The following is an 18,575-nucleotide window of genomic DNA, read 5'->3' on the forward strand; positions in this document are numbered from 1 at the left end:
TGAGAAGAAATCTCTGGATTTGCAAAGAAGACAGCAGGAGTTGGAAATGCAAATCGGACACCAAAGAGAAAAAGAGGACAGTGAAAAACTGGTGATGGAGCAACAGAGAAATGAACTAGAAAATGAAATCTGTAAGTTCAACCAACAAAAAGAACATGCAGAAAAAGAAAGGGAAGACCTAGTGAAGATTTGGCAAGAACTTGACTCAGTGAAAGAGCAAATGGCAGAAGAGAGAAATGAAATGGAGGAAATTAAAAAGAAGATACAAACCGATAAAGAACTACTTGACCAAAGGGAGACAGAAATGAATGAACAAAAACAAATTCTTGAGAATAATTTGAAAGAAATAATGCGAGATAGGACAAATCTGGAAAAGATGAAAATGGAACTTGATCTACAGAAAGAAGAAATAGAAAACACTGTCAGAGAGAAGATGAAGCAAGAGAAAGAAGAACTTGATGATATCCTGAAAGAAATAACCATGAAGGAGCAAGATGTTGAAGAGAAAATGTCCATGATGACCAAATGTAGAATTGAGCTAGAAAAAATGAAGGTGAAACTGAATGGGCACCAAGAAGCTATATCTCTTGAAAAGAAAGAGTTAGAGAAAGAGAAACACAGATTTGACCAATTAAAGGCATCTTTGGAAACAGCCAAGATGGATGTAATGAATCTGGATGAAATAAAAACATGGCTGGAGCAGGAAAGAGAAGAATGTAGGATTATTGTTGAAGACACAAAGCAACAGAAGGATGCCTTGGAGAAGTTGGGTTCTGAAATCGCAAAGCAACAGCAAGACATAGAGGCTAACCAAGTTCTTCTAGAAAAAGACAGAATTGATCTTGAAAAGAAATCTCTGGATTTGCAAAGAAGACAGCAGGAGTTGGAAATGCAAAACAGACACCAAAGAGAAAAAGAGGACAGCGAAAAACTGGTGATGGAACAACAGAGACATGAACTGGAAAAAGAAATCTGTAAGACCAACCAACAACAAGAACAGGCAGAAAAAGAAAGGGAGGCCCTAGAGAAGAATTGGCAAGAACTTGACTCAGTGAAAGAGCAAATGGCAGAAGAGAGGAAAGAAATGGAGGAAATTAAAAGGAAGATACGAACCAATACAGAACTACTTGACCAAAGGGAGACAGAAATGAATAAACAAAAGCAAATTCTGGAGGATAATTTGAAAGAAATATTGCGAGATAGGACAAATCTGGACAAGATGAAAAAAGAACTTGAACTACAGAAACAAGAAATAGAAAACACTGTCAGAGAGAAGATGAAGCTAGAGAAAGAAGAACTTGATGATATCCTGAAAGAAATAACCATCAGGGAGCAAGATGTTGAAGAGAAAATGCAAGAAGTGCAAGAAAAACAGGAGGAGTTGCAGTTGCAAATCAAATATCAAAGAGAAAAAGAGGACAGTGAAAAACTGGTGATGGAGCAACGGAGACATGAACTGGAAAAAGAAATCTGTAAGTTCAACCAACAAAAAGAACATGCAGAAAAAGAAAGGGAAGCCCTAGAAAACAACTGGCAAGAACTTGACTCAGTGAAAGAGCAAATGGCAGAAGAGAGGAAAGAAATGGAAGAAATTAAAAAGAAGATACAAACCAATAACGAACTACTTGACCAAAGGGAGACAGAATTGAATGAACAAAAACAACTTCTGGAGGATAATTTGCAAGAAATTAAGCGAGACAAAACAAATCTGGAAAAGATGAAAATGGAACTTGATCTACAGAAACAAGAAATAGAAAACACTGTCAGAGAGAAGATGAAGCAAGAGAAAGAAGAGCTTGATGATATCATGAAAGAAATGACCATCAAAGAGCAAGATGTTGAAGAGCAAATGTCTGTGATCAACAATTTGAGAATTGAGCTAGAAAAAATGAAGGTGAAACTGAATGGGGACCAAGAAGCTATAACTCTTGAAAAGCAAGAGTTAGAGAATGAGAAACACAGATTTGACCAATTAAAGGCATCTTTGGAAACAGCCAAGATGGATGTAATGAATCTGGATGAAATAAAAACAAGGCTGGAGCAGGAAAGAGAGGTATGTAGAATCATTGTTGAAGACACAAAGCAACAGAAGGATGCCTTGGAGAAGTTGGGTTCTGAAATCGCAAAGCAACAGCAAGACATAGAGGCTAACCAAGCTCTTCTAGAAAAAGACAGAAATGATCTTGAAAAGAAATCTCTGGATTTGCAAAGAAGACAGCAGGAGTTGGAAATGCAAATCGGACACCAAAGAGAAAAAGAGGACAGCGAAAAACTGGTAATGGAGCAACAGAGAAATGAACTGGAAAAAGAAATCTGTAAGTTCAACCAACAAAAAGAACAGGCAGAAAAAGAAAGGGAAGACCTAGAGAAGAATTGGCAAGAACTTGACTCAGTGAAAGAGCAAATGGCAGAAGAGAGGAAAGAAATGGAGGAAATTAAAAAGAAGATACAAACCAATAAAGAACTACTTGACCAAAGGGAGACAGAAATGAATGAACAAAAGCAAATTCTGGAGGATAATTTCCAAGAAATATTGCGAGATAGGACAAATCTGGATAAGATGAAAATAGAACTTGAACTACAGAAACAAGAAATAGAAAACACTGTCAGAAAGAAGATGAAGCGAGAGAAAGAAGAACTTGATGATATCCTGAAAGAAATAACCATCAGGGAGCAAGATGTTGAAGAGAAAATGCAAGAAGTGCAAGAAAAACAGGAGGAGTTGCAGTTGCAAATCAAATATCAAAGAGAAAAAGAGGACAGTGAAAAACTGGTGATGGAGCAACAGAGACATGAACTGGAAAAAGAAATCTGTAAGTTCAACCAACAAACAGAACAGGCAGAAAAAGAAAGGGAAGCCCTAGAAAAGAAGTGGCAAGAACTTGACTCAGTGAAAGAGCAAATGGCAGAAGAGAGGAAAGAAATGGAGGAAATTAAAAAGAAGATACAAACCGATAAAGAACTACTTGACCAAAGGGAGACAGAAATGAATAAACAAAAGCAAATTCTGGAGGATAATTTGAAAGAAATATTGCGAGATAGGACAAATCTGGTAAAGATGAAAATGGAACTTGATCTACAGAAAGAAGAAATAGAAAACACTGTCAGAGAGAAGATGAAGCAAGAGAAAGAAGAACTTGATGATATCATGAAAGAAATAACCCTCAAGGAGCAAGATGTTGAAGAGAAAATGTCCATGATGAACAATTGGAGAATTGAGCTAGAAAAAATGAAAGTGAAACTGAATGGGGACCAAGAAGCTATAACTCTTGAAAAGCAAGAGTTAGAGAATGAGAAACACAGATTTGACCAATTAAAGGCATCTTTGGAAACAGCCAAGATGGATGTAATGAATCTGGATGAAATAAAAACACGGCTGGAGCAGGAAAGAGAAGAATGTAGGATTATTGTTGAAGACACAAAGCAACAGAAGGATGCCTTGGAGAAGTTGGGTTCTGAAATCACAAAGCAACAGCAAGACATAGAGGCTAACCAAGCTCTTCTAGAAAAAGACAGAAATGATCTGGAAAAGCAGTATTTGGAATTGCAAGAAAAACAGGAGGAGTTGCAGATGCAATTCAAACACCAAAGAGAAAAAGAGGACAGTGAAAATCTGGTGATAGAGCAACAGAGACATGAACTGGAAAAAGAAATCTGTAAGTTCAACCAACATAAAGAACAGGCAGAAAAAGAAAGGGAAGCCCTAGAAAACAATTGGCAAGAACTTGACACTGTGAAAGAGCAAATGGCAGAAGAGAGGAAAGAAATGGAGGAAATTAAAAAGAAGATACAAACCGATAACGAACTACTTGACCAAAGGGAGACAGAAATGAATAAACAAAAGCAATTTCTGGAAGATAATTTGAATGAAATATTGCGAGATAGGACAAATCTGGAAAAGATGAAAATGGAACTTGATCTACAGAAAGAAGAAATAGAAAAGACTGTCAGAGAGAAGACGAAGCAAGAGAAAGAAGAACTTGATGATATCATGAAAGAAATAACCCTCAAGGAGCAAGATGTTGAAGAGAACATGTCCATGATGGACAATTTGAGAATTGAGCTAGATAAAATGAAGGTGAAACTGAATGGGGACCAAGAAGCTATAACTCTTGAAAAGCAAGAGTTAGAGAATGAGAAACACAGATTTGACCAATTAAAGGCATCTTTGGAAACAGCCAAGATGGATGTAATGAATCTGGATGAAATAAAAACACGGCTGGAGCAGGAAAGAGAAGAATGTAGGATTATTGTTGAAGACACAAAGCAACAGAAGGATGCCTTGGAGAAGTTGGGTTCTGAAATCGCAAAGCAACAGCAAGACATAGAGGCTAACCAAGCTCTTCTAGAAAACGACAGACATGATCTTGAAAAGAAATCTCTGGATTTGCAAAGAAGACAGCAGGATTTGGAAATGCAAATCAAATACCAAAGAGAAAAAGAGGACAGTGAAAAACTGGTCATGGAGCAACAGAGAAATGAACTGGAAGAAGAAATCTGTAAGACCAACCAACAACAAGAACAGGCAGAAAAAGAAAGGGAAGCCCTAGAGAAGAAGTGGCAAGAACTTGACTCAGTGAAAGAGCATTTGGCAGAAGAGAGGAATGAAATGGAGGAAATTAAAAAGAAGATACAAACCAATAACGAAATACTTGACAAAAGGGAGACAGAAATGAATAAACAAAAGCAACTTATGGAGGATAATTTGAAAGAAATTAAGCGAGACAAAACAAATCTGGACAAAATGAAAATGGAACTTGATCTACAGAAACAAGAAATAGAAAACACTGTCAGAGAGAAGATGAAGCAAGAGAAAGAAGAGCTTGATGATATCATGAAAGAAATTACCATCAAGGAGCAAGATGTTGAAGAGCAAATGTCTGTGATCAACAATTTGAGAATTGAGCTAGATAAAATGAAGGTGAAACTGAATGGGGACCAAGAAGCTATAACTCTTGAAAAGCAAGAGTTAGAGAAAGAGAAACACAGATTTGACCAATTAAAGGCATCTTTGGAAACAGCCAAGATGGATGTAATGAATCTGGATGAAATAAAAACAAGGCTGGAGCAGGAAAGAGAAGAATGTAGGATTATTGTTGAAGACACAAAGCAACAGAAGGAAGCCTTGGAGATGTTGGGTTCTGAAATGGCAAAGCAACAGGAAGACATAGAGACTAACCAAGCTCTTCTAGAAAAAGACAGAAATGATCTGGAAAAGCAGTATCTGGAATTGCAAGAAAAACAGGAGGAGTTGCAGTTGCAATTCAAACACCAAAGAGAAAAAGAGGACAGTGAAAATCTGGTGATAGAGCAACAGAGACATGAACTGGAAAAAGAAATCTGTAAGTTCAACCAACAAAAAGAACAGGCAGAAAAAGAAAGGGAAGACCTAGAGAAGAATTGGCAAGAACTTGACTCAGTGAAAGAGCAAATGGCAGAAGAGAGGAAAGAAATGGAGGAAATTAAAAAGAAGATACAAACCAATAAAGAACTACTTGACCAAAGGGAGACAGAAATGAATGAACAAAAGCAAATTCTGGAGGATAATTTGAAAGAAATATTGCGAGATAGGACAAATCTGGATAAGATGAAAATAGAACTTGAACTACAGAAACAAGAAATAGAAAACACTGTCAGAGAGAAGATGAAGCAAGAGAAAGAAGAACTTGATGATATCATGAAAGAAATGACCATCAAAGAGCAAGATGTTGAAGAGCAAATGTCTGTGATCAACAATTTGAGAATTGAGCTAGATAAAATGAAGGTGAAACTGAATGGGGACCAAGAAGCTATAACTCTTGAAAAGCAAGAGTTAGAGAAAGAGAAACACAGATTTGACCAATTAAAGGCATCTTTGGAAACAGCCAAGATGGATGTAATGAATCTGGATGAAATAAAAACAAGGCTGGAGCAGGAAAGAGAAGAATGTAGGATTATTGTTGAAGACACAAAGCAACAGAAGGATGCCTTGGAGAAGTTGGGTTCTGAAATGGCAAAGCAACAGCAAGACATAGAGACTAACCAAGCTCTTCTAGAAAAAGACAGAAATGATCTGGAAAAGCAGTATCTGGAAGTGCAAGAAAAACAGGAGGAGTTGCAGTTGCAATTCAAACACCAAAGAGAAAAAGAGGACAGTGAAAAACTGGTCATGGAGCAACAGAGAAATGAACTGGAAAAAGAAATCTGTAAGTTCAACCAACATCAAGAACAGGCAGAAAAAGAAAGGGAAGACCTAGAGAAGAATTGGCAAGAACTTGACTCAGTGAAAGAGCAAATGGCAGAAGAGAGGAAAGAAATGGAGGAAATTAAAAAGAAGATACAAACCAATAAAGAACTACTTGACCAAAGGGAGACAGAATTGAATGAACAAAAGCAAATTCTGGAGGATAATTTGAAAGAAATTAAGCGAGACAAAACAAATCTGGAAAAAATTAAAATGGAACTTGAACTACAGAAACAAGAAATAGAAAACACTGTCAGAGAGAAGATGAAGCAAGAGAAAGTAGTACTTGATGATATCATGAAAGAAATAACCCTCAAGGAGCAAGATGTTGAAGAGAAAATGTCGATGATGGACAATTTGAGAATTGAGCTAGAAAATATGAAGGTGAAACTGAACCGGGACCAAGAAGCTATAACTCTTGAAAAGCAAGAGTTAGAGAATGAGAAACACAGATTTGACCAATTAAAGGCATCTATGCAGAGCGAAATGCAGAACATGAAGAATGCTTTGGAAACAGCCAAGATGGAGGTAATGAATCTGGATGAAATAAAAACAAGGCTGGAGCAGGAAAGAGAAGAATGTAGAATTATTGTTGAAGACACAAAGCAACAGAAGGATGCCTTGGAGAAGTTGGGTTCTGAAATGGCAAAGCAACAGGAAGACATAGAGGTTAACCAAGCTCTTCTAGAAAAAGACAGAAATGATCTTGAAAAGCAATCTCTGGATTTGCAAAGAAGACAGCATGATTTGGAAATGCAAATCAAATACCAAAGAGAAAAAGAGGACAGTGAAAAACTGGTAATGGAGCAACAGAGAAATGAACTGGAAGAAGAAATCTATAAGACCATCCAACAACAAGAACAGGCAGAAAAAGAAAGGGAAGACCTAAAGAAGAATTGGCAAGAACTTGACTCAGTGAAAGAGCATTTGGCAGAAGAGAGGAATGAAATGGAGGAAATTAAAAAGAAGATACAAACCGATAAAGAACTACTTGACCAAAGGGAGACAGAATTGAATGCACAAAAGCAAATTCTGGAGGATAATTTGCAAGAAATTCAGCGAGACAAAACAAATCTGGAAAAGATGAAAATGGAACTTGATCTACAGAAACAAGAAATAGAAAACACTGTCAGAGAGAAGATGAAGCAAGAGAAAGAAGAGCTTGATGATATCATGAAAGAAATGACCATCAAAGAGCAAGATGTTGAAGAGCAAATGTCTGTGATCAACAATTTGAGAATTGAGCTAGATAAAATGAAGGTGAAACTGAATGGGGACCAAGAAGCTATAACTCTTGAAAAGCAAGAGTTAGAGAATGAGAAACACAGATTTGACCAATTAAAGGCATCTTTGGAAACAGCCAAGATGGATGTAATGAATCTGGATGAAATAAAAACAAGGCTGGAGCAGGAAAGAGAGCAATGTAGGATCATTGTTGAAGACACAAAGCAACAGAAGGATGCCTTGGAGAAGTTGGGTTCTGAAATCGCAAAGCAACAGCAAGACATAGAAGCTAACCAAGCTCTTCTAGAAAAAGACAGAAATGATCTTGAAAAGAAATCTCTGGATATGCAAAGAAGACAGCAGGAGTTGGAAATGCAAATCGGACACCAAAGAGAAAAAGAGGACAGCGAAAAACTGGTAATGGAGCAACAGAGAAATGAACTGGAAAAAGAAATCTGTAAGTTCAACCAACAAAAAGAACAGGCAGAAAAAGAAAGGGAAGACCTAAAGAAGAATTGGCAAGAACTTGACTCAGTGAAAGAGCAAATGGCAGAAGAGAGGAAAGAAATGGAGGAAATTAAAAAGAAGATACAAACCGATAAAGAACTACTTGACCAAAGGGAGACAGAAATGAATAAACAAAAGCAAATTCTGGAGGATAATTTGAAAGAAATATTGCGAGATAGGACAAATCTGGTAAAGATGAAAATGGAACTTGATCTACAGAAAGAAGAAATAGAAAACACTGTCAGAGAGAAGATGAAGCAAGAGAAAGAAGAGCTTGATGATATCATGAAAGAAATAACCCTCAAGGAGCAAGATGTTGAAGAGCAAATGTCCATGATGAACAATTGGAGAATTGAGCTAGATAAAATGAAGGTGAAACTGAATCGGGACCAAGAAGCTATAGCTCTTGAAAAGCAAGAGTTAGAGAATGAGAAACACAGATTTGACCAATTAAAGGCATCTTTGGAAACAGCGAAGATGGATGTAATGAATCTGGATGAAATAAAAATACGGCTGGAGCAGGAAAGAGAAGAATGTAGGATTAGTGTTGAAGACACAGAGCAACAGAAGGATGCCTTGGAGAAGTTGGGTTCTGAAATCGCAAAGCAACAGCAAGACATAGAGGCTAACCAAGCTCTTCTAGAAAAAGACAGAAATGATCTGGAAAAGCAGTATTTGGAATTGCAAGAAAAACAGGAGGAGTTGCAGTTGCAATTCAAACACCAAAGAGAAAAAGAGGACAGTGAAAATCTGGTGATAGAGCAACAGAGACATGAACTGGAAAAAGAAATCTGTAAGTTCAACCAACAAAAAGAACAGGCAGAAAAAGAAAGGGAAGCCCTAGAAAACAATTGGCAAGAACTTGACACTGTGAAAGAGCAAATGGCAGAAGAGAGGAAAGAAATGGAGGAAATTAAAAAGAAGATACAAACCGATAACGAACTACTTGACCAAAGGGAGACAGAAATGAATAAACAAAAGCAATTTCTGGAAGATAATTTGAATGAAATATTGCGAGATAGGACAAATCTGGAAAAGATGAAAATGGAACTTGATCTACAGAAAGAAGAAATAGAAAAGACTGTCAGAGAGAAGACGAAGCAAGAGAAAGAAGAACTTGATGATATCATGAAAGAAATAACCTTCAAGGAGCAAGATGTTGAAGAGAACATGTCCATGATGGACAATTTGAGAATTGAGCTAGATAAAATGAAGGTGAAACTGAATGGGGACCAAGAAGCTATAACTCTTGAAAAGCAAGAGTTAGAGAATGAGAAACACAGATTTGACCAATTAAAGGCATCTTTGGAAACAGCCAAGATGGATGTAATGAATCTGGATGAAATAAAAACAAGGCTGGAGCAGGAAAGAGAAGAATGTAGGATTATTGTTGAAGACACAAAGCAACAGAAGGATGCCTTGGAGAAGTTGGGTTCTGAAATCGCAAAGCAACAGCAAGACATAGAGGCTAACCAAGTTCTTCTAGAAAACGACAGACATGATCTTGAAAAGAAATCTCTGGATTTGCAAAGAAGACAGCAGGATTTGGAAATGCAAATCAAATACCAAAGAGAAAAAGAGGACAGTGAAAAACTGGTCATGGAGCAACAGAGAAATGAACTGGAAGAAGAAATCTGTAAGACCAACCAAAAACAAGAACAGGCAGAAAAAGAAAGGGAAGACCTAGAGAAGAAGTGGCAAGAACTTGACTCAGTGAAAGAGCATTTGGCAGAAGAGAGGAATGAAATGGAGGAAATTAAAAAGAAGATACAAACCAATAACGAAATACTTGACAAAAGGGAGACAGAAATGAATAAACAAAAGCAACTTCTGGAGGATAATTTGAAAGAAATTAAGCGAGACAAAACAAATCTGGACAAAATGAAAATGGAACTTGATCTACAGAAACAAGAAATAGAAAACACTGTCAGAGAGAAGATGAAGCAAGAGAAAGAAGAGCTTGATGATATCATGAAAGAAATTACCATCAAGGAGCAAGATGTTGAAGAGCAAATGTCTGTGATCAACAATTTGAGAATTGAGCTAGATAAAATGAAGGTGAAACTGAATGGGGACCAAGAAGCTATAACTCTTGAAAAGCAAGAGTTAGAGAATGATAAACACAGATTTGACCAATTAAAGGCATCTTTGGAAACAGCCAAGATGGATGTAATGAATCTGGATGAAATAAAAACAAGGCTGGAGCAGGAAAGAGAAGAATGTAGGATTATTGTTGAAGACACAAAGCAACAGAAGGATGCCTTGGAGAAGTTGGGTTCTGAAATGGCAAAGCAACAGGAAGACATAGAGACTAACCAAGCTCTTCTAGAAAAAAACAGAAATGATCTGGAAAAGCAGTATCTGGAATTGCAAGAAAAACAGGAGGAGTTGCAGTTGCAATTCAAACACCAAAGAGAAAAAGAGTACAGTGAAAAACTGGTCATGGAGCAACAGAGAAATGATCTGGAAAAAGAAATCTGTAAGTTCAACCAACAAAAAGAACAGGCAGAAAACGAAAGGGAAGCCCTAGAGAAGAATTGGCAAGAACTTGACTCAGTGAAAGAGCAAATGGCAGAAGAGAGGAAAGAAATGGAGGAAATTAAAAAGAAGATACAAACCAATAAAGAACTACTTGACCAAAGGGAGACAGAAATGAATGAACAAAAGCAAATTCTGGAGGATAATTTGAAAGAAATATTGCGAGATAGGACAAATCTGGATAAGATGAAAATAGAACTTGAACTACAGAAACAAGAAATAGAAAACACTGTCAGAGAGAAGATGAAGCTAGAGAAAGAAGAGCTTGATGATATCATGAAAGAAATGACCATCAAGGAGCAAGATGTTGAAGAGAAAATGTCCATGATCAACAATTTGAGAATTGAGCTAGAAAAAATGAAGGTGAAACTGAATGGGGACCAAGAAGCTATAACTCTTGAAAAGCAAGAGTTAGAGAATGAGAAACACAGATTTGACCAATTAAAGGCATCTTTGGAAACAGCCAAGATGGATGTAATGAATCTGGATGAAATAAAAACAAGGCTGGAGCAGGAAAGAGAAGAATGTAGGATTATTGTTGAAGACACAAAGCAACAGAAGGATGCCTTGGAGATGTTGGGTTCTGAAATGGCAAAGCAACAGGAAGACATAGAGACTAACCAAGCTCTTCTAGAAAAAGACAGAAATGATCTTGAAAAGAAATCTCTGGATTTGCAAAGAAGACAGCAGGAGTTGGAAATGCAAATCGGACACCAAAGAGAAAAAGAGGACAGCGAAAAACTGGTGATGGAGCAACAGAGAAATGAACTGGAAAAAGAAATCTGTAAGTTCAACCAACAAAAAGAACAGGCAGAAAAAGAAAGGGAAGCCCTAGAGAAGAATTGGCAAGAACTTGATTCAGTGAAAGAGCAAATGGCAGAAGAGAGGAAAGAAATGGAGGAAATTAAAGAACTACTTGACCAAAGGGAGACAGAAATGAATGAACAAATGCAACTTCTGGAGGATAATTTGAAAGAAATTAAGCGAGACAAAACAAATCTGGACAAAATGAAAATAGAACTTGATCTACAGAAACAAGAAATAGAAAACACTGTCAGAGAGAAGATGAAGCAAGAGAAAGAAGAACTTGATAATATCATGAAAGAAATAACCATCAAGGAGCAAGATGTTGAAGAGCAAAAGTCTGTGATCAACAATTTGAGAATTGAGCTAGATAAAATGAAGGTGAAACTGAATGGGGACCAAGAAGCTATAACTCTTGAAAAGCAAGAGTTAGAGAATGAGAAACACAGATTTGACCAATTAAAGGCATCTATGCAGAGTGAAATCGGACATCAAAGAGAAAAAGAGGACAGTGAAAAACTGGTGATGGAGCAACAGAGAAATGAACTGGAAAAAGAAGAGCAACTCATGGAAAAATCTATTAAAAGGGGGAAGATGCTAGAAACTCTCATTCTGGAACAGCACAATGAAAGGGAGGGATTGAATGTTATCAGTGAAGAGAATAGCAAAAAACAAAAATTCCTTGAAGATCAATTTCTAAGGCAACATCACACTCCAAAGAATGCTATGAATGATATTACATCAGAAAATAATAAAACAGATCAAATAAACGTGCAAATGCAGGGACAAAAAGATGACCTAGATAATGCCTTAAAAAAGCAGCAACAAGAATTTGAGATCAGGGAGCTTGACCTTGAGACGGAAAAGGCATCTATTGAGAAGATGAAAGCGAACTTGGCAAGCCTGGCCAAGGAAATGAATGCTGAGAAAAATGAGCTGAGAATCAAGAAGGACATTCTTGAGTGTTGGGAGGCAGAACTATTGAAGCAGAGATTTGAGACTGAGACGATGAAGAACACTCTGGAAACTGAAAAAGTTCAGCTTGAGAGAGCACGTTCTGACATACAACAGTGCCAGAATCACACGGACAGCATATTGGAAGCCACCAAGAAAACAAAAGACAAGCAAAAAGACAAAAGCATACAGTGCAAACTGGAAATGCATATGAAAGATACAGAAACCATGACAGAGCCTTCTACTGAACACAAAGTCACTGAGATAAAGACAACTGCTTCTCAAAAGAATGCTCTGAGTGACAAAGAAGTAATTGATGAAATAAGCAGAACACTAGAGAACATGGAGAAAGAACTACAGAAAAGATTACAAGAAATTCACAAAAAAGAAATAAAGAAAGTTGAACTACAGAAAGGAAAAATTGAGCGGGAGCTGATGAAAGATTCATTTCATAATGAAGGAGAAACAGATGGGCAGAAAATCATGGAGAAAGAAAAACAAATCCTTTTGTTAAAGGAATGTATGCTTTTAGAGATTAGCCAATTAAAGAGCAAGAGGAAAGATACAAACACCAAATACCTACAAAGGATGGAGGAACTCATCACTGAAACATCCACATTTAAAGACAAAATCAGGCATATGACAGATAAAGCAGTACAAACAGTGACAAAGGAGAGACAAGAGGGAAAGATAAAAGAAGTGGAGATATGGTCTGACAAACAGGTAGAAGGAATTCAGACAGAAGGACTTATGGAGCTTGCTAGCCCTTCTCTTCATCTGCTGAGTGATGACAGGAATGAGAAACTAAGAAAGGCTCCAGAAGAAGCACAATCTACAAATGTATTACAAAGACGGGGGCTACTGCAATGGATCAGGCGCTGCTGCAACTACTGTCGCCCATGTGAAATTAAACAAGAGGAACAAAATAGTTTAGATTCTTGAAGTCATACACGCTTTGTTCTCACAATACAGATATGATCACAGAATCCTAAAAATTCCCTTAAACAAAGCCTTCTACAATTTTACTTCCATATAATGTTGGCTTCAGTTGTTGTATGAAATTACTGTGGAGTAATTGAGTGGAGAAAAAAATGGAGTGACACTCCACAAGTGTAGGTGATATAGTTTTTCACTGAATGTGAGAAAAAATTGTTGCACTTATTGATATGATTATTATACACTAATAATGATCTAAATGACATTGTAATTATCCATTTACGATTTTTACCGATTAAATGATTATCGGCCATTTTTCCATATTTTATCATATTTTCTGGATGCATGTTTGTGTGATATCTGATACAAATATTCAACTAATCTGCCTTTTTTTTTTTAAATTATTATTTGCTATTTGAATTAACTTTTGATTCTGATTTGATGTATTATTATAACACAGTGCGTGAATAGCTCCCTGTGCAACAAGGTTAAAGGTAAAATGCACATATCCTGTATAGCATGCAAGTGTTTGTGGATGTCACACAGCCAGTGGTTTGGAAATGGTGTTGGCTTCATGGTTAAAGGAGGACGATCGTGTTTGTCCTCGCTTTGTCCTCGCTTCAAAAGAATCATGATTCCCTTAAAGTATGTAGTCTATATATTCACAAATTTAGAGTGGAATATGGATGATGTTGCAAACTTACCTCAACTTATCTTAAATATAGTGAGCTGTTAAATGTTAATTAGTTCACCAAATAAAAATGAAGAAAGAAATTAACATACAAACTAGTTAACAGTAAATTTATATCCATCTACATATATTTCAATAAATGTAGCCTTTTGAATTCATATATTGTTCTTTGTGGTTTATTTCCAGTGTGAATAAATATACAATAACAATTGATTAGTGAACTGTTCATAAATAGTTCATAAATTAAGCGATTGTATTGGCATTGACTGTTTCTGTAATGAAGCGGAGTCGTATGGATCCATTTGTAGCGTATTTATTACTCTCGACAGAACGGACAGGCAGGGTCAAGCACGGCAAACACAATATCAGAGAAATGGCAAAATCGAAATCGAGGGACAGGCAGAAGGTCAGGGCAGGCAGCAAACAATCAAAGAGACAGGTAACAGAAACAAAGTCAAAACAATCAGAACAAACAATCAGAAAAACGCTCAGAATGACTGCGGAAGCAAGTCAAGACTTCGCAATGGGATCAAGTTCGTTTCCTTATTTAAGCACGTCAGCTGATGGAGAACAGCTGGCGCCCTGATTAGGTTGAGCGGGGTGTAGTGGGAAGTGTAGTCCGGGAGCGCTTAGTATTCCGGAGACGATTCTCTCTGTTGTGGGTGCAGAGGTGAGGCAGGTGTGCTGATCATGACAGAGCCCCCCCCCCTGCGAGCGGCTCCCGACGCGAGGACGTGTGCGACGTCGAGGTCTTCCACGAGACCGGGGAGCGGGCCTGTCCGGGTGTTGTAGGTGGAAGTCGGCGGTGAGTGAAGGGTCCAAGATGTCCCCTGCCTTGACCCAGGAGCGCTCTTCCGGGCCGTACCCCACCCAGTCGGCTAGGTTTTCCAGGCGGCCCCGTCGGCGCCTGGAGTCCAGCAATTCGTGGACCTGGTATGCCTCTCCCTCATCGGCCAAGAGGGGTGCTGGTGGTTCAGCGGAGGTTTCTGGGTCTCTTGGTGGTCCCTCTGCGAGTTTCAGCAGCGAGGCGTGAAAGGTGGGAGATACGTGGTATGACGGGGGCAGTGCCAGGCGGTAGGAGACCGGATTAATCCGACTGATGATTTGGAATGGACCTACAAACCGTGGGCTGAGCTTACGACAAGGCAGACGGAGGCGGAGGTCGCGGGTGGATAGCCAGACCCAATGTCCGGGTTGGTAGTCAGGGTGCTCACGGTCGCGTCTGTTGGCCTGTGTCTTTTGCCTGCGAATGGCTCGCTGTAGCTGCCGGTGTGCCGCGCTCCACGTGTCCCCGCTGCGACGAAACCACTCATCAACGGCCGGTAAGTCAGAGGGTGTGTCGGACCAGGGGAACAAAGGAGGCTGAAATTCCAGGACGCACTGGAACGGGGTTAGACCTGTGGCGGGTTTGAAGAGAGAATTCTGAGCATACTCAGCCCACATCAAGTATGTGCTCCAGTCGGTCTGGTTATTGTGGCAGTAAGAGCGTAGAAACCGGACGAGGTCTTGGTTCAGCTGTCCCGTCTGTCCGTTTGCTTGCGGGTGGTACCCCGAGGTGAGACTGATGTTCACGTTGAGCTGTTTGAAGAATGCCGCCCAGACTCGTGAGGTGAACTGGGGGCCGTGGTCGGACACGATATCCTCGGGCAGGCCATAGTACCGGAAGACAAAGTTGCACAATGCCTCTGCGGTCTCGACGGCTGTGGGAAGTTTCGGCATGGGGATCAGGCAGGCTTTGGAGAACCGGTCGATCACGGTGAGGATAACCGTGTGGTTGTTGGAACGGGGAAGGTCGGTGACAAAATCGAGTGCAATGTGGGACCAGGGGCGTTGAGGCATGGGCAGGGGAAGCAGTAAGCCCGCGGGGAGCTGATGAGAGGGCTTAGAGGTATTGCAGATCGTACAGGCTCGGACGAATTCGCGCACGTCTGTGGCTAGAGTCGGCCACCAAAACTCGTTCTGAGCCAGGTGTATGGTGCCTGTGATGCTGGGATGGCCGGTGCTGGGTTTGGAATGTAGGAGCTCCAGGAGTTTCGTGCGCCAGTTCTCGGGCACATTGTTCCGGGATGGAGGGCAGTTGGCAGGTGGTGGTGTGTGGGCGTTGGCCTGGGTTATTTCAGTCATGATGTCCCACTGGATGTTCGCGAGGATGTGGGCTTCAGAGATGATGGGCTCGGGGCTTGTGTCCGGGCCGGGTTCACGGAACATGCGGGACAGAGCATCGGCCTTGATATTCTTGGTCCCTGGCCTGTAGGTCACCGTGAATCGGAACCTTGTGAAGAACATGGCCCACCTCGATTGACGGGGATTCAGGCGTTTGGCAGCGCGAAGGTACTCCAAGTTCCGGTGGTCGGTGAGCACGGTGAACGGGTTTACCGCGCCCTCTAGCCAGTGCCGCCACTCCTCGAATGCTACCTTCATGGCTAGCAGCTCTCGGTCCCCCATGTCGTAGTTGCGTTCCGTTGGAGATAGCTTGCGTGAAAAGTATGCACATGGAAACATCTTATTGGCCGAGCCCTGGCGTTGAGACAGTACGGCCCCCACCCCCGTATTAGAGGCGTCCAGCTCTACTATGAACGGCCGGTCTGGATACGGATAGTGGAGGATGGGAGCTGAGGTGAAGCTCGCTTTCAAGCGCCGGAATTCCGTTATAGCTTCAAGGGACCAAGTAAGCCAAGTGGAGGCCTTTTTGGTCATGGAGGTGAGTGGGGCTGCAATCGTGCTGAAACCACGGATGAAGCGGCGATATAAATTTGTGAACCCCAGGAAGTGCTGTAACTCCTTCAGGCTCTGTGGTCGGGGCCACTGTAGTACCGCACGCACCTTGGAGTCGTCCATAGCGACCCCCTCGGCTGAGATGACGTTGCCTAGGAAGGTCGTGGAGGTCTGGTGGAATTCGCATTTTTCGGCCTTGGCGTGCAGACGGTGTTGGATGAGGCGTTTAAGGACTGCCCGCACGTGCCGGATGTGTTCCTCCATGGTTTCTGAATATATAAGGATGTCATCGATCTATACGACCACCCAGCGGTCCAGCATGTCGCGGAACACGTCATTAATGAATGACTGGAACACAGCGGGACTGTTGGAAAGGCCGAACGGCATGACTAAATATTCATAATGGCCTGATTGGGTCGAAAAGGCGGTCTTCCATTCATTCCCCTCTCTGATCCGGATGAGGTTGTAAGCGCTGCATAAGTCCAGTTTCGTGAAGTATCGGGCCTGGCGGAGCTGTTCGAGAGCCGACGGCACGAGGGGAAGAGGATACCGGAACTTGACTGTCATGTCGTTCAGCGCCCGGTAGTCAATGCATGGGCGGAGGCCTCCATCTTTTTTCTTCACGAAGATGGCGGGGAGACGGAGGGGCGGATGAAGCCCTTCTGGAGCTCCTCCTCGATGTAGGCTTTCATGGCTGCCTTCTCTGGCTGCGACAGCGAAAAGATTCTCCCTCAGGGCGGAGTGGATCCAGGCAGAAGCTCTATGGCGCAGTCACTGGGCCGGTGCGGTGGCAGTTCGGTGGCCCGAGTTTTGCTGAAGGCCTCCGTCAGGTCTTGGTACTCCACTGGGAGTTTAGAGGTGGTGGAGGTGGAGCATACGGAAAGCGTGGTGCTGGGTCGTGGGGTTTCCGTAGGGAGTGGCTGGTCTCGGTGGCATGCTTCGCCCCAGCTTGAGATGTGCAGGTCTCTCCAGGAGATGACGGGGTTGTGAAGTTGGAGCCAGGGGAAGCCTAGGATGAGGGCGTGACGTGGGGAGCAGATGATGTGGAAAGGCAGATATTCTTGGTGGTGAGGGCCCACCTGCAGCCGGAGACTCCTGGAGATGTGCGTGATGTGGCCCTCACTGAGAGGCCTGCGTCTACCGCCTCCACTGCCAAAGGAAAAGCACACGGGGTTACCGGCACGTCATAAGCTTGCACAAACTCCCTTGACATGAAATTACCTGCGGCGCCAGAATCGATTAGCGCGGACAGATTAATCATTTTCCCCTGTATTTCAACTTGTACTTGCACCGCCGGAAGTTCGAAGATTGAGGAATGAGCGTGTCAGGACTCACCGATGTGTTCCGTCTGCCGGGCGGCTTGTTGGGGCAGGCGGCCAGTCTGTGTCCGGCTTCTCCGCAATAGAGGCAGAGTTGGAAGCGGAAGCATCTTGCTTTCTCCTCAGGCGTGAGGTGCGTGGTGTCTAGCTGCATGGGCTCGGGATCCGCCGGTCGGGCTGTGCAAAGGGTCTCGTGCACGTGTCGGGCGGCGTGCGTAGGAGGTCGATGTGTCCGCATTAAATTGTCAATGCGGATGGACAGGTCAATGAACTCCGTCAAATCTCTCCCTTCATCACGGCAGGCGAGCTCAGCTTGTAGATCCGGATGCAGCCCTTTGCGGTAGATCACCTTCAGGGGTCGCTCCTCCCAACCTGTCTTGGCGGTGAGCGTACGGAATGTCAGCGCATACTCAGCGGCGGGACGATCGCCCTGAGATACGGCCAACAAACACTCCTCTGCGCTTTCACCCGTGGCGGAGTGCTCGAAGACAGAGTGGAATTGGGAGAGGAAGTGTTCAAACGTGGGGAAGGCGGAGCCATCCTCTCGCCAAACTGCCGTGGCCCACTCCAGCGCTTTCCCGGTGAGGAGGGTGCATACAAATGCGATGCTGCTAGCGGCGGTCGGATACAGGGACGGTTGTTGCGCCACAAAGAGCTGGCACTG

The 18,575-nt window shown here is 41.6% G+C and overlaps 1 protein-coding gene across 7 annotated transcripts; it reads left to right on the top strand.

Annotated features, from left to right (window-relative positions):
* The first annotated feature begins 46 nt into the window (after nt 1-46).
* Nucleotides 47-14,035, top strand: LOC125145276 (centrosomal protein of 290 kDa-like). Of its 7 annotated transcripts, none has more exons than XM_047816888.1 (2): nt 47-10,939; nt 11,762-14,035. In XM_047816888.1, the coding sequence occupies exons 1-2, from the start codon at nt 47-49 to the stop codon at nt 13,190-13,192; spliced, it is 12,324 nt and encodes a 4,107-aa protein (XP_047672844.1). In that variant the 3' UTR covers nt 13,193-14,035. The 7 variants fall into 7 exon arrangements, with proteins under 7 accessions (XP_047672844.1, XP_047672847.1, XP_047672846.1 ...); XM_047816891.1 differs by having other exon boundaries at nt 47-6,728; nt 9,258-14,035; XM_047816890.1 differs by having other exon boundaries at nt 47-5,848; nt 6,692-14,035.
* The last annotated feature ends 4,540 nt before the right edge of the window (nt 14,036-18,575 follow it).

Source organism: Tachysurus fulvidraco, chromosome 7 (genome assembly GCF_022655615.1).
Source record: "Tachysurus fulvidraco isolate hzauxx_2018 chromosome 7, HZAU_PFXX_2.0, whole genome shotgun sequence".
Lineage (NCBI taxonomy): Eukaryota > Metazoa > Chordata > Actinopteri > Siluriformes > Bagridae > Tachysurus > Tachysurus fulvidraco.